Source organism: Vespula vulgaris, chromosome 2 (genome assembly GCF_905475345.1).
Source record: "Vespula vulgaris chromosome 2, iyVesVulg1.1, whole genome shotgun sequence".
Lineage (NCBI taxonomy): Eukaryota > Metazoa > Arthropoda > Insecta > Hymenoptera > Vespidae > Vespula > Vespula vulgaris.
This window is the reverse complement of record NC_066587.1, coordinates 14,736,842-14,754,294: the sequence shown is the minus strand read 5'-3', so window position 1 is coordinate 14,754,294 and position 17,453 is coordinate 14,736,842. Positions and strand designations below refer to the sequence as shown.

Here is a 17,453-nt window from a genome sequence, read left to right as displayed (position 1 = left end):
GCTTGTCGTTGCGTTAAAAAAGCGGGAAACCGTAAATGCGATTTCACATATAACGAATATATTAACGAATATATACGATTTTTATTATAATACAAATAATAATATAAAAAAATCCTTCGGAAATTAGATAAGTAAGTACTTAGTGTTGACGTGAAAGAATCGAATAACTGACTAATATGTGGTAATGAATACGAACGGATGAGACCATACGAAGTGATCGTTATAAAGAGGGCCGTACATGGCGCTCGATTCAATACTCGAATCTCGATCGATAATCGAAATTAAATCGTTACTCTCGACATCGTCATATTGCATGTTACGCAGTACGAATTAAATCCGCAGTATTGAATTCGACCGAATATTGACATAGATTGAATATTTTATATAATATTTCATTTTGAAAGCTTTTAATGAATAAGATTTATTTCAATATGATAACTATAATCAATATTGTATTTTTAAGGTTAGATACGATGATCGCGAAAGAAGCATCATGCAGGTTAACGTGCTGTTTGAATTTGACGAAAGAAGACATAAAGAAGAAATATTACAAGTATTTTTTTTCATATTTTTTAATTTTTCTGTTTTATTTTCTTTCTAATAACGATAATATTGTGCTTGTGGTTATTTATGTAATAAATATAAAATGTGTGAAAACGTATAATGAATTTCAGTTCATTAAAAGTATTATAAGTATATAAATTATTAATTTTATTAATAGTATAATATTAATAGTGCTTATATTATAGGTGCAAGGAAATTAATCGGATTAGTTCGAATAATGGAAGAGGATGAAGTAGAAATTGTAGAAGCAACGTAGAGTAAATTGTAAGGAAGCTGATATAATATTCATGGTAATAGAATTAATTAACTAAAATTGTTTTACTTCTTGTTTATCTTTTTTATTTGATTTATTATTTATTTCTTTAATTACTTGCTTAAATAGGTAACTGCAGATTAATTAAAATTGTACATTAAATTCGGTCGAGTATATTAAAATTGATAATTCGTTATATGTCCATAAACTAGAAGCAAGAGAATTTACGGTAAGTATAGGTTTTCATTGTTTCATTAAATATTTACTTTATTTGAAAGCGTTTAATGATAAAGATATTTTTTGTAGGTAATTTGTAATTCTTCATATAAATCTACGTAGCACATGGAAACTGATCTAAATATCACATTTTATAAGAATTTATGAATATAAAAGTCGTACTTATAATAGATATAGGTAAGAGAATAATTGTATGGTGATACAATATAGAAAAACAAAATAATATTATTATTAATAATAATAATTATATTAATAATAATAAAGATATTACATGGAACAAACTTGAATGTTAAATCCATATTTAAAAAGCTATGCTATTTGAGTTTTTTATATAAAAAAGATATGAAATTAATATAATGTTCAAAGAGTGATGTAATATCATTTATATCTTTTTCATGAAAAATATAAATTACAATTGTTTATTTCTATATTCTAAGATAATGTTTGTATCATATCAATGATCAAGATGATTTAGATCTTTGAGGACACCTTTGACTCTTATAGAATACTATTATTTTCAGTAAGAAAAGTTATCTTTAAAAACAATTTTGATGAAATTGTTTAGATAGATCGGTAGAATTGATCTAGGAAGGATCTAGACCTTAATAAAATTCTTCTTATCTTACAGAAAGGATTACCAGTTTTTCTGCCTCGTGGAATCCGGCGAAGCTGATAGTAAAGCTTAGATCCTTTGGTGGTCTCTTTAAAGGTATTACAATTTTACGATTAAGAATTGAGAGTACCTCGACGAATGATTTACTTTCATTCGCTTGCATCTCGCACTCCGAAGCGTAGACCATCCACTTTACAGATATATTTTACACCGTCGTTTGGTAAAGTTCTTATCTCGCCGAGTTCACCTCCGTGAAATCGTTTCTTATCTCGACGAACGTACTTTAGCTACTTCATCTTATAGAAGAGACTATGCGTCGGACGTTGGCGCCGGTTTTTGTCGTTGAAGTTCTATCGCTTGGTAGCTCGTCGATGAACCGTTCTGTTTCGTCGCAATCGTTGTCATTATTGTCTATCAACGAAATATTACGTCTATTTATAAATTATTACTCCTTAATTTTTCATCTTATAATTTAGTACAACTATAAGATATTTCATAAATAAACGTTTATACGCTTTCGAAAGTAAAGTAACAAGGCGATGAACGTTTACAACGAAAGACGAAAACTTCTGCAAGACACCGTAAAATTTAGTTAAATGCGAAACCATTTTAAAGAATAACGTCCGTTACGAAAAGCCCTATAGACTCATGGAGTCGAGTATAAACGCACGTTATGGAAAATAGCATTCCCTACGTCTCATAGAATTCACTGAAAGAAAAAGAGAGAGAGAGCAGTATTTTATCGATTGGACGTTCTCTGTAAATCGGCGAAACCGTTATCGGTTCGTCGTCTCGAGAAGAAGATCGAGATCGGCCAGTGTATTTGGCCGCTCGTAAAAATAAATCTGCTGGCATAATCCGTTCGAAATGATAGCGACTGTCCTCGTCTTACGGTCTTGGACGATGGATATGCTGAGAGAATTTTCTACCATAGTTTTCTTTCGTTGCTTTCATAGAAAGAACGTGACAGTGAGACTCAACCAAGATTATTATTATCGTTATTTTCATTACAGACTTTCTCGAGCGTCATCGTTGTGATTGTTACGGTTATTACAGTTGATGGTGTCGCCAGACAATTACGGATTACCGTAAAAAAAATGACTACATTGAATCTTCAACTGTTAGATATCCTTTGTCTTTCCTAACGCACACACACGTACACGTACATACATACATACATACCTACATACATATATATACATATACTTTTACATAAATCAACGTTGTTTTTGTCCGTAGCACAAAATTATCGCTTTTTATTATCATCTCAAACGTCGGGTTCGTCGGGAAGGTTCGAAACGGGTATGCGCATAAATATATGCTTAGCCGAACGAGATTTCGAGGGTGGCAGGCTAAAGCCACGGACTCAAGGCAATAAAACTCTCCGGAATTTACACCGAAATTAGACTTTACCGCCCTGCCAGGTTCATCCCGAGCGACAACCCCTGCGTCCCTATCCACCCTTATCAAGGAAACGGGAAAGGGTTGGAAAGTCAGTTAGTAAGAGAGAGAGAGAGAGAGATACAGAGAGATAGAGACAGAGGACGACCGAGCCAGTTGGTAATTCTCCTACACCACTCCGACAGAATGGCAACTTTCTCATTCCGTTCTCTACGAAATAGAACGTTACACCGTACCATTTCTGCATCGTCGCTTTTCTCTACTCTTCTCTCTCTCTCTCTCTCTCTCTCTCTTTTTCTCTCTCTCTCTTACTGTTTCTCTATACTCACCTTCTCTCTTTTCCTATACGATCCTTCGCCACTCGCCTTTTTCCTTCGTCTCTCTCTCTCTCTCTCTCTCTCTTTCTCTCTCTCTCTTTCTCTCTCTATGCGAGAAGCTCTCAGAGACCATAAAAACCAGCAGTTCATTTCCCTAATGCGAGCGCTCGAGTCGTGCCAAACGGGGGTGGGGAACTCGGAGGGCAGTGACGATGGCTCGAATCCTACCGCGAACGGCTTCGTCCCTTGGCTTTAAGGGAGATCGAGCTTACCTTCAGAACTCCTTTTTTTTTACTCGTTCTTCGTTTTCTTGCTTTTCTCCAAGATCACGTAATGTCCGAGACGTTGGTGATCGAGTCCTTCCGAAAAGAAAGAAAGTAAAACGAAAGGATAGCAAAAAGAGAGAAACGATAAAAAGGGTGAGAGAGTGGTTCCACATGAAATTGAGCTTGAGAGAGAAATGAAAGAAAGGAAGAGAGAGAGAGAGAGAGAGAGAGAGAGAGGGAGGGAAGCAAGGAAAAGAGAGAAAAAAAGAAGAAAAAAATTTTGCTGAAGAGCGATGGGAGAAATGTCGGGGGGTTGTTATTTACCCGGGAGATCTATGGCCCAATGTTGTAGGCACCCAAAGCTAAAAAATTAAGGCCACGATGGTTATATTTTACATGGAAACGCGTTGCCTTACGTCTCGTAAGATATGAAGGAAAGTTAACCCTCGTACTAAGAGAAAATATTTACTTCTGTGCTTTCCTTCGCTTCGGTTTGCTGTCTTTACTCATTCCTCCGATTTCTCTCTATAACTTCTTCCTCTAACTTTACTACCGTGATATTGCTTTTTACTCTCTTAGTTTGTGTTTTACGAGATTGTTGTTAATTATTATGATTTGTTGAATTATTATCATCATTTTCTTCTCTCTCTCTCTTTTTTTTTCTTTGGCGATATTTTAGATAATAATAGGTTTATAGGAAAGTTCTATCTGCTTTTTTAAATGAAAGAAAATAATACAATTTTTATATCGCTTATTTCTCTTTAACAATATTATTTCTATTTATATTAATGATTTTTTTTTTCTAATTTTGATGGAAGTAAAATATTGTCCTCCCTCTTTCTCTCCCCGTTTCTCTGTCTTTCTTTTTCTGTGTAAGGAAAAGATTTTTTTTTACATTTTTTTTTTTCACTTTCTTTTTTATAGATCCCAACATATTCGCTTTAAGAAAGCTTTTAATTTTTACCTCCGAAATTTCCTCTCCCATTCCTAAGAAGATGAACGAAACGTTTCTTTTTTCGAGACCAACATACGTTGATCTCCAGAGACATCACGTATTTTGCCCGTTTTCGAGAGAACAGCATTATCGTCGTTGCGAATGAGAAAATTATGACGAGGGAGGCCGTGCACGCGAATGTGCTATCATGCGTCTTTTCTCGTGTGATTCCAATTCGTGGAGAAAGGGTGGTAAAGAGAGAGAGAGAGAGAAAGAGAGAAAGAGAAAGGATGTAACGCGAATGAGTAGCGACGTAAAATTACCAGCCAAAGTAGTATCACGTAATAACGTAAATACTCCATGGAGATGTTATGACGTTCTCGCTAGTTTTCCACTGGTCCTTTTTCTTCATGTATTTCAAAATAGATTGTAGTTTTTTCATTTTCTTGAAAGAAAAATATTTTATTACAAATTATATTATCATCGTGTGGCATTGACAGATAATTACTCGGTTATTACCCACTGATTGGAAAATATGGAAATTTTTATCTTGATAGAAATTAGGATAAAAATTTGTTTCCTTAAAGGTTCATTAACTTAGTTATACATTTTTTTATATATGTATTTATATATATATTTTATTAAGTATAAATTATATTACAGTATAGTATAATATATTAGTACAAATAATATTATATAATTATCACATTATATATAATTTTTATTTAAATGCCAATTAAAGATTGATTTAATAGAGAGATAAAAATACTCGCTAAGGAATGAAATACTTATATTTATTTATTTTACATTGGAACGATCCAATTAAAATCGATTTAAATTTTAGACTTTTTATCAAATAAAAATTTCCCCATAATATATAAGATTCTATAAGAAAATAACTGAACCGTAGAATGTGTCGGCCAGAGTCAATTTGATATTATAGTTCACGTCGAAGCGATTAAGCAGGAATCAGTGACTGTGTCGGTTAAACACGGAAACCAATTGGTGCAATGGCAAGCTCGTCGATGCTGTTGACATTTTCCTTGGTAGGAGAAGGATGAGAAATAGAAGGAGAAGGAGGAGGAAGAGGGAGAGGAAGAGGAAGAGGAAGAGAGACGAATCGAAGGTAGTAACGTTTTGGTGTTAACTAGGTCAAACCACAGACTACTTTCTGGCTAACCATGAGATGTTAGGAGAGGAGAACGCAACTAGCACGCACAGCATGCGTGCGTCCGTTTGTGTATGTACTAGTAATGTTGGTGGTGATGATGTTGGTGGTGACGGTGGTTGCGGTGATAGAAAGGGGGGTAGTTTAGGGGGTGGTATGAATCCTCAACGTTGGGTTAGATACAGCGGTAAGCCTCGTACTTGGCCGTGATCACGTGCAGGTGCGTTCTTGTCCGCCAGGAGAACGTACTTAATGGAAGAAGAATAGTGTGTGTGTGTGTGTGTGTGTGTGTGTGTGTGTGTGTGTGTGTGTGTGTGTGTGTGTGTAAGAGAGAGAAGGAAAAGGGAAGAGGGAGAATTTAATGGATAGGTTTACAATCAGCTAAAGGTAAATCTAGAGTATATAAACAAGTTCCATAGAATTTTCTCGTCTCATTGATATAATACAAAAGATTGTCATTGTATGGTAAATATTGAATACAATTAATTCATAAATTAAATAACGTTGAAGTATATAAAATCGTAATCGTATCGTATCCGTCTTAATTGCATGATTTATCAAAGCTCACAAGGTGTTTAAGGTATACTAGTTCGTTCATGTATATTCTCTATTTGTTCTTTTTCTTTCTCTCTCTATCTTTTGGGAAGCTAAATACGTACGAGTAAATGTATGTATATATACATGGAGCTTGCGCGACTTCACAGAGAGATAGATAGAGAGAGAGAGAGAGAATGGGAGAGAAGCGTGCACGCGTCTCCTACCGGTAATTCGATGTATATATGTATTATACGTATATAGAAATATAATACATATATAGGTACGTACGTATAGCATATGTATATACATGTATATAAGTATATATATATATGTATATATATGGATATATATGTATATATATACATATGTATATATATATTTTGGTACATTCGCCAGATGGTTCAACCGAGATGCTGTGGCACCACGCTGTTCGAGAGAAGAGGACGCAAACGGAGCGAGCGAGAGAGCGATGAGATGCTAGTGGTGGGAGAGAAACAGAGTAGGAGTACGAGAAAGACAGAGAGCGAGAGTGAGAGGGAGGGGGAGAGAGAGAACGAGATAGAGAGGGATGAAGAACGAAGAGGAGAACGGTCCAGTCGCAGTTCCGACGCGGCATCGTGCGCGTCAACTTCGGATTAGATAGAGACACATACGAGGTATCAGAAAATTCGTGCATGATATTTTTTTTGTTTTTCGCTGGTTCAACGTCCACTCTAACGTTTAACCGTCGTTCGTTTTTTCGGACGAGTCGAAACGAAATGGAAATTTTCTCATAAATATAATTTCGTGCGTTCGACTCGGTGAGAAAAAAACACGCGAAGAAAAAGTCATAAATAATACGGTCGATTGTTTTTTCCTTTATTTCTTTTTTCTCTTCTTCTTCTTCTTCTTCTTCTTCTTTTCTTTTTCTTCTTTTTAGGGACGCGTGTGTTCTTCGAAGTATACACGTTCGTTTGTACGCATTCGCTTATACGCGTGTGTATAAATATATAAAGAGATGTGTATACGAGACCATGCGTTAAGTTATAATTAGCTTCGAGCGTGTTTCTCATCTTCTTTCTAAAAGAAGAAGAAAGATAGAGAGGGAGACAGAGAGAGAGAGAGAGAGAGAGAGAGAGAGAGAGAGACAAAGCTTCTTCGGCTGGGAAGCTCCGATTTTGACTTTAACGTCATCCAAGCAAGCAAGCAAACCGATCGCTAGTTAGTCTCTCCTCTGTATGTATACAACGCGTACGACACAAACAATTTTGATATATTCCTCGAGAAAATAGACAGTGGGACAAGGTCATAGAGAAATACGAAGAAGACGAATCGAAGAGTTTCCTTGATATCTAATGATTTCCGAACGATTATTATTTCTTCTCAATTGATACTATGGCATTTCTCGATTTCATCGAGAGACTGAGAACACGAAGAAAGTGAAGAGGAAAGGAATAATATAATAGAGGAAAGAAAGAAAGATAATAATAATAATAATAATAATAATAATAATAATAATAATAATAATAATAGTAGTAGTAGTAATAAAATTATAATAATCCTAATAAAAAATAATAATCATCAGAAGATACAAAGTTTTCTATTGCGAATCTTTTTGATTGACGGAAGTTATTCGAACGAGAATATTTTATGGATAAAAAGAAAGCGGGAGAATACAGTACGGGCTTCGATTTTCGAGCTTCCGACGTTCGTCTCAGCGTTGGAACCTCGTGAAACGACGTGAAAGGGTAGTGCGAATGAGGCGAACGCTTTCAAACCGATGAGATGACAGTGCTGTGCGTGCTGTGGGCTACTCTGTCCACTGTGGCATCGATCCTAGCGTGTTCTGGCTTTTATTTGCCTTATTGGATACAGGTAAGCGACATTCACTAGCCCGATCTCCATTTCTATTTATCTCTCTTTTTTTTTTTATTATTTTCTTTTTTTTATTTTTTCATTACATCTCGTTGCTTTTTTCTATAATCAAAATTATTAAAAGTTATGTCCTTGTTCTTTCTCTCTCTCTCTCTCTCTGTCTGTCTTCTTGTTCCTTTTGTTTTTCTTTTTCGTTATTTCCCATTTATCCCCATTTCCTTCGTTTTCCTTTTCTCTCAATTTTTTTCGTTTATCTCATCTTCGATCGTAACGGAGAATCAACGCTAAATTAGCTTCTTTTCATCTTCTTCACGTAGCTTCCACGTGGAAAAAGACGAGGAAGGAGAACAGCATCCACCTTTCCTTACTAATGTTTTCTTAAGAAAATCAACTCTCAGCACAGTGTGCTTTTTCTTTTCTCTCGACCCAAGAACTTGTTTATTTGCAAGAGTTTCTCCCGTCGAACGATACGTTTCATTCGAGGAAAAATTTCCTTCTTTCTTTTTTCTTCATTCTTTTTTTTTTTATTTCCCATTTCTATTATAATACCGATAATAATTTAGTTATAAATTCGAACAAATTATCAATCTAAATGATATATAATATTTTTTATTCTCTCTCTCTCTTTCTCGTTTCTTTAAATTTGATTTAATTACTTTGCAAATAACTCGACGTTTCAACGTTTGCGATAACGTTTTATAATAGTAATATTTAAGTATACGATGTGTGTGTGTGTGTGTGTGTGTATATATATATATATATATAGACGCACGATATATTATTTAAATTCGTTTCCCGTTCGTGGTGTGTTCTTAGTTATGAATTACAAATTACGTGCGCTTGTTCACGTAGAAATTCAAGCTCGCTCGTCGAAATCGTTGTTTCGAGCAGTAATAAAGAATAAGGGAGAAAAAAGAAAGAAAGAAAGAAAGGAAGGAAGCAAAAAAAAGGAGCCGTGGTTTCTACAGTCAAAGCTTTAAGCGATTTACCAATTTTCAGCTCGAACTTTTAATGGACTGCAATAAATTGAAATCGAATGGCTTTAATTCGCTCTTTCTAACTAACCGTGCTCCGTCGGTAATTACTTGAAAGTAGTTTCATGTATATATATATTGTGTGTGTATGTGTATATATTTTATATATATATATATATATATATATATATATATATATATGTATATATATACATACACAAGATCCGGTACATAACTCGATATCTTCGTTTTCGAAGATATTGCATTTTATTTTTATTTTGTAATCGTTGTTCTCTCCCTCTTTCTCTCTCTCTCTCTCTCTCTCTCTCTCTCTCTCTCTCTCTCTCTCTCTCTCTCTCTCTCTCTCTCTTTTCCCATTCTTATATTTCGCTGTTACTCTTGGCTCGTTTCGTTCGAACGAGATGCGTTACGAGACAGATATATCGAAGTCCCTTGTTATATCGTTTAGCACGTATATTACGTTCAGCGATACGAGCAAATCGTGTAGATATTTTCAGTTTTATTTTACAGTCGATATCACCACACACATCGAACGAACGAGATCCTTACTTGTGCTGACGTATGTACTAGAGTTATGCGTACTTTTCGAAAGCACGAATATATATCTTTCTTACATCAAGCGTTATACATGTTTTAATAGATGTTCGTTTTAAAAATCGTTTATCAATAGAATTCGTTCGTATTAATTGAAGGAGTGCTTACGATTTCATTTTACCATAAACTTCATTGGTATCATTTGTAGTATCACAAAATGTAATCGTTTATGCAGAAATGCACAACGAATCCGTTTCGGATTTAACATTTCCATCAAACTAATTTACTTATTAGTGATAATGAAATCGTTAATGAACTTATGATAGAAACGCGCGATCATTTCAAACAAACAAAACCACTATTATCCATCAAATAGTTTACACGTTAGTCGTTTTAGTAGCTACGTTTTGTGGTGTATGCTCGTAACGTATTTCTGTGATACGTTTCCACGAACACGTTTGTATGAAAACAGCTTAACAATCACGATCGACGATATAAAGCAAATCAAAGGACGTAGAGACACGTATAAACCTATATCATACACCACGTAGAAATTCACGGATCACTGATATTCCAATCGAAATTTGAAAAACTGTACGTTATATAAGCTTGTTCGAAATCCTAGTCGAAAATCTTTTCGAGCTGTTTTTTTTTTATATATATTTTTTTTAATATATATTTCCATACATATTCTTGTTTTCATCCTTTTTATTTCGATTTTATTCGTTAAAATCAAAATAGTGCTTCGATACATCGTATATACACATAGAAATTAAACATGCACGTTCCATTCATACATCACACGTTCGCATGAATATTATATGTTCGTTGATATCGTTGATCGAGCACACTTTGTTAACATTTTGCAAAAGAATGAGTTTGAAACCGCACAAAGCAGAACGGTTAGAAATGCTAGTACGATAAAATGTTCCCTTTCAATCAACTATTAAAAATGATATATTATAGAAATTGAAATTATTTTGTGTCGATGGTCTGACAATGGCGATATAATGTATGATATAAATATTATTTCTTTTAAATAATTTTCACATTTATATTTCTATATTACCTAGATAGGTAACTTTTTTTTTTTCTTCGACGAACGAACGAACGAACGAACGAACGAACGAACGAATGAACGAACGAAGAAAAGAAAAAGAGGGAAATAGAAAAATGATGGCGGTGTAACGTAGAACATCGTACACATGTATCCTTTTCCTAGTAGCACATAAATCCGTCTTTGCCGTACGATCGGTTTACGTCCGTAAGTAGTGTAACATAGAAAAAGAGAGAGAGAGAGAGGGAGTGGAGAGAGAGAGATAGAGAAAAGTAGGGGTTGCTTCGAGCGGTTGCCCCGACGTAGAACTTTACTCGTACCTTTTTTATACGACGATACGGATGACGTTTCTAGCCGCGACGGATATCCGGCCGTTGCTTCGTTGCTTCGCGGAAAAGCGCGATACGTCCGAGCAATTGGCCGATCTCCGTTGAGAAATGTTCGTCTCATAGACCCACCCTCCTTACGGTATTTCTCTCCTTCTTCCTTTCCTTTCCTCTTCTCGGCTTCTCTACACTCGTTTCCTTTTGCTAGAGACGCCTTCTTCTGCGACATACACTAACACACATAAATATCGGGCTTTTGCAACGAAAGGAGAAGAAAGGAGAGACTTATCGCCGAGCAAAAGTATAGTACTCGCAGTTTTTCTTTTTTGTTTTTTTTTCTCCGTGTTATTTTTCTATTTTTCTTTGTTTTTCTTTTTTTTTTGTTCCCTCCTGTCTTTTCTCGCGAAGATGGAAGGATATGGCGAGGAAGAGGGAGAGAAAGAGAGAGAGAGAGAGAGAGTCGATCGATATCTATGCGTACGTGTGAGAATGATAGACAAAAGAAATAAAAGAAAATAAAATAGTAAAAGAAAAAAGAGGGTGAGAGAGAGAGGGAGAGTTAGATTGATTTATTATATTCGGTTTTCGACAAAACAGCGTTGCAAACCGAAATAAGCCTAAAGGGTAACACGTGAAAAAATAATAAACGAACTTGATCCAATAATAGATTAAGTAGAAGAAGTAACAGATTTCGAATATACTATATTTTTAATTTATGCGTATGTGCACGAGTGTGTGTGTGTATGTATGTATGTGGTATATATACATATATATATAATATATATTTATATATACATACACACGCACACAAACGCTTAATATAATAGTTACGAATCGTAGGATTGTATGTGACAGTTAAGGGCCACCGTGGTTAATACTTGATTTTGGTCTCGTAATTACATGACGTAATCGGATTATAGGAACGTCGGTATATTTCAATAAATTAGTCGGTAGTAGGTATTCCTTTGTTGGGAATTACCACCGAGCGAACGCGGTCTACCGAGTCAATATTCGAGTATTAGCGGATTCGAACTTTATTATCTGCGTAATGTCGCACTGAAGCGGGCGCACTCTGACGAAACAATGGATATTTAATGTTATATTCATCGGCGTCGTCTCGTTACAAAACGGTTGCGAGTAAGTGAGTATGTATGAGTAGAGAGAGAGAGAGAGAGAGAGAGAGAGAGAGAGAGAGAGAGAGAGAGAGAAAGAAATAGATAGAAGATAGAAGCGAACAAAATTTTACGCATATAGGATCAAAGCGTGCAGAACCACCGCTGCGTTACATTTGCATAAGAAAACAGGAATCTCCAAACGCGTTATCCTACCTTTTTATTCGCAAATATGTCGGCCAACTGCGAATTTACCTCTTTTTTATCTCTCCTCGGACCTACACCTACATATACACATTCACAAAATCTCCCTAGTCAAGAGTTTCAAACACCGCAGAGTGATTACTTTCGAATAAGCTTTTTTCTCCCATTATTTTTCACGACAATGTAGGAATTACTTTAGGGGTAATCTTTCAAGAGAAATAATAGGAATTTGTGATAGAGAACGATGTTAAATATTTAATTTAGTACTTTGACGTATGAGAAGATTATTTTTATTTGATAATAATAAAGATAAAATGTTAAAAAATACGTAGATTTCCTGAATAAATATCTCTATCTTTAAAAGATCAAACTATAAAGGATTAGAAGCTATATATAAGGAGGATCCAAGGAGAGAGGATAATATCCATAAATTTTTAAGAAATGATGTACCATACATCTTGCATATGTATGTAAAGTCCTACGATTTTTTGCCATCCTTTTTCTCTACCGTGATTTATACGAACTCGCAAAGTTTTCTTTTTCCTTTTTTGTCTCCTCCTTTCGTTTTCCTTTTATCCTTTTCCTTTTCTTTTCTTCTTTTTTCTTTTTCGAGCCTCCTCTCAAGGAGACGCTGCCTGATTAGGATTCTTAATCGACCGAAACCTGGCGCCGTTGTAGTTTCGAAGTCGCCGCGCGTTTTTGCTCGAGATAACGCCAAGATAGTGTGCTGTATCCTGGCAAAGGATACCTTGGAAGAATATGCGGAGCGTACGAGCCCGAGGTAACGCGGTTATTAGCATACCGATGGTTCTCGAAATTGCCACATTACAAATTCTGCATGAGAGAGAGAGAGAAAGAGAGAGAGAGAGAGAAAGGGTAAGGGTTTTAAACGTTTCGTCGAGCATGATGGAGCACGAACGAGAAATTGTATATAGAGGAGAGGGAGACAGATATATAATAAAATAATATGTACATTCTAATTGAACCCTTCTCGTAACACAAAGCTATTTTCTTTTTTTTTTTTTTCTTTTACATTATAATGTATATATAATTTAACGATTATTCGGTCGAAGTAAAGGAAAGACGAAATCATATGCAAGTAATTAGATTAACACCCCTTCGAGCAGCAATTTCGATTTAGAAAGACATGTGGTTTGGGAAAGTCGGCATTTTCGTCGACTTTATCGTGTGATTTATGTACGAAACTTTAGGACTTCAGCCAATTAGGAGTTACAAAAGTCGTAAAATTCGCACAGTGCGAAATTCGATTTATCGTTGATCGAAAAGGGTATTTCGCGACTCGATGAAATTCTTTACACGGATTTCTGTAAGTAGATTATTTCTTTTTACTTTTATATTTTTTCTTAAATAAAAAATGACGGCGTGTGACCGTTTTACTCGGAGAATATTCTCCCTCTTTCGTCGTTTGCATGCAAATTTTTCCTCATACTTACTTACTTATTTACGTACTTAGTTACTTATGAAAATACTTTAGCGGGTTGGTCGATATACAGCGTAATGCGAAATGCGAAATAACGAGAACGTTGAAAAATGAACGCATTCAACGCAGCGATAATATTTAGAAACCGTTCTCTGATCGTTATCTCTTTCTCTCTTATTTTTTTGTATTTTTCCTTTTTTTTTTTTTAATCCGATTTTACGCAGAGTAAACGCGGAAAAATTAAATGGATACGAATTTAATCACGCGTTCGTTTATGTATCTATTAATCAAGCTCATGTTTAATGAAGCTTCTTTCGAAACGTTTTGGTTTTCTCTTTTATATATATATATACATATATATATATGTATGTATGTATGTATGTATGATGTGTATACACACACACACATGTACATACGTATGTATTGATTCCTCGTTTCATTACAACTCGTTAACTCACTTGTTTTTTATGTAAAATGAAATCAACGACATCTTTGACATCAATGATAAATTTATTTTCTCTCTAATAAGCTCGATCTGTCTTCTTATTCGTTCATATTCATTGATTATAACGTTCATGAACTCATTATCGTTAAAGACACTTTTTTAAAGGGCTTGAAATTGAATTTATACGTCATTAGCATTTCCTCCCTTTGAAATACTCTATACATTTTATATTCCTCTCTAAGATGAAATTCCAGCAAAGGTTTCCCGTCATATTTTTCTACAGAATCGCCTCGTAAAACACGGCCGCATAAGATCGGTGCGTGAAGCGCGAGGCAGACCTTTTTCTGGTACATACGACCTTAAAATAGCGAACGGTAAGCGCACACCAACGTCTGTTTAGATTTATGTCTACACTTTTCAGGGACGACTGCTGGGAAAGGCCGACGCGTACTTCAGTTCCTTTCGGCGTTGCAACTATCCACGAATCAGAGCACCTAACGCTACTCCTGAGATAGTTTACGAGTGTGCTCGGTACTCTAGGTACGTATGTATGCATTTGTGTATTTATTGATTGTGCGTATTCTCACATTCATTGCCTTCTCCACAGTCCCTATAGATATATCTATGTATATGTTTGCGGTACGTTTGTGTATACACGTGCCGCCCATTTACCCGCGTTTCCGCGACCGGAACCGCATCCTTCTCGTTTAGCGCGACCAGAAATTCCTGAATGTATCACCACTGTGCCTGCTCGAAAATGGCAAATATCGTCCGCCCCATTGTTTGCCAAAACTGAATCTCTTCCTCTGAATTTTCGCGTATACGTGCGTGCGTGTATTTCTTCCTGTATGTGTGCGTAAGTACACATAAATACATAACGCGTGTACACGTGAAGCGGAAAGATATTCGAGAGGTATACAGAAATTCGAGACGCATGGAAAAACAAAGCGTTCCCTTTGAAATCTTGTTAAGTGCAAGTTCGTTTGAAATTTCCTATAATTAATTATTAATCTATATATATATATATTATTTATATTTGTATATTTATTATAGGATGCCTTTAGGTTGGTTTTATGGATAGTATGACGAATAAAGGAAGAAAAAAGAATTACTTGCTCTTTTTTTATTTTTCATTTTATATCGTATACAAGTGAGGAAGAATTTGTTTAGATTATCATTGTTTTTTTGTTGTCCTTTTCTTTTTTCCTTGAGAGTAGCGAGGAAATATTTTTTTGAGCGTGCGTTGAATTACGCGCACACACACGCACACACATATGTGTAGGTATAAATATATACTCTCGTATGTGTACTATATAAAAATGTAATTTTACGGGGTTTATCGATGAGCGTAAATACATTTATTGAAAATAAATTGTTACTAACGAACATGTCAAAGTACTAGCCGTGAAAGAGGTATGTAAAAGAAACATACTAATAAAACATTAATTTCACGACAAAATGCAAATTGAACGAACGTTCACGGCCGATTACAGTTTAAAAAAGAAAGAAAATTAAAAAAACATATCGTCTCTTAGTATTCTATGCAAAATAAATAATTGTGAGACCGACAAATTCAGAGGGATACAATTGATTTAACTCTTGCATTTCCCTCAGGCGTATTCGATAGAGAGGAATCCTTCACATTAATGATTACCTATCGATATCGTGCATATGCATCAATATTTGTTCATCATTAATCGATCTACTTTCATTTAATCTGTCAAATGTTTCATTTGTAGTTCGATATTAGTTTCGAGGTAAAAGAAATAAGAAGAGAGAAAACAAAACGAATGCCATTTGAAATATACGTCGTACGATAAATTGAAATAATCGTCGAATAATCGAAATGAAATAAAAATAATCTTTCGAAAGAGATGAAACTTTCTTGTTCGATTAAGAATGAAATATTTTAAAAGCATTAAGTTTTTGAGACGATACTAATCATTGTTAAAGCATTCAATTTCAAATATATACATTCATACGTCTTATTACTTAATACTAAGTATATAGGTACTGTTATTTAAATAATAACTTTATTATTATACGTACATAACTATGCGTTATAGAGTTCTGCTAAACTGAACACGTTATTTTATTTAACTCGAAATCCTTTTATTAATTTTCAAACTCGGCTAAGAAACTATATTCTTTTGAGTCATAATATAATAATCATATATATGTATATTTCATAGCATTCAAAACAATGCGAGAACGGCTTTCTCAACAATTCGTTGATAGCCGAACTTGGAATTAATTACGAGTGTGTAAGGTATATTGCGGTAGGGATGACGTATAAATTATTCTGTAACTGGCAACAGATATCCCGAGCGTAACGTAACGGAGGCAAACAATGACGACTATCAACACGGGATGGAGTATCCCAAGCGAAGCTGTGAACGGCATACTCACATATACATATAATACATGCATACATACGTTCAGAGATATCTTTTGCAACTATCAGAAAAATGTTTGCATTGGAATAAAATAATATCCTTTTAAAGAGTTAATTTCGAAGAAAAATGACGAAGAAATTTTCTTCTTTTTTTCTTTTTATATCTTTTATCATACACACGATTAATATCCTTTTGCAAATAAAATATACATGAGAATTTATTGCCATACTTTTTACTTTTATATTACAAAGTTTTGTTACATATTAAATATTACAAAAGATATCTTAAAAATGTTTGAAATAAAGTTTGCAAAATCGAATGTCGGTGAGTAGTAACTTTCACTGTACTTTCAGTTAACGTGTTAAACATTACCCTCTTTGAAATTCTTTACGTACTTTATAGAGCATAAAAATTGTTTTCATATCTATATATAAAAACTTCAAGTACTTCGTCCGATTTAGAAAATATTTTTAAATTTGAAAAAGTCTTTGAATATTTTCTTGACAACCTCTCACCCCCTTCGTTCCTTCTCTGAGAATGAGAGATTGAAAATGTTTAAGGAATATTTCATAATAAGAGGTTTCAAAATAAAATAAAATTTGCAGTTTCTGGGATATACCAAGCGCATGGTGGCAAGCTAGCACGGTAACGATGGGGATCGGTGTATCGATTGCTGTGATCGGTGCTTTAACTCTTCTAGCAGCAGCATCTTCTTTTCTACCCCATATACTAAGGACTCCGAAGCATACGAGGCTTCTTGGTTCCATACATTTCATAGCCGGTGAGTAATCCTTGTCTC

At 34.8% G+C, this 17,453-nt stretch overlaps 1 protein-coding gene across 13 annotated transcripts in view; it reads left to right on the top strand.

Annotated features, from left to right (window-relative positions):
* The window catches only part of LOC127061381 (LHFPL tetraspan subfamily member 6 protein-like), a 30,761-nt gene that overhangs the window by 5,448 nt on the left and 7,860 nt on the right, over nt 1-17,453 (top strand). For 3 of the 13 annotated variants that reach the window (XM_050988183.1, XM_050988181.1, XM_050988179.1), the window contains exons 2-10: nt 464-553; nt 750-854; nt 947-1,046; nt 1,124-1,231; nt 1,683-1,763; nt 6,687-6,946; nt 7,210-8,144; nt 14,680-14,798; nt 17,260-17,435. In XM_050988183.1, the coding sequence (XP_050844140.1) occupies nt 8,055-8,144; nt 14,680-14,798; nt 17,260-17,435 (385 nt within the window). In that variant the 5' untranslated portion in view covers nt 464-553; nt 750-854; nt 947-1,046; ... (2 more) ...; nt 6,687-6,946; nt 7,210-8,054. The other 10 variants (XM_050988186.1, XM_050988185.1, XR_007780850.1 and 7 more) reach the window with 8 other exon arrangements.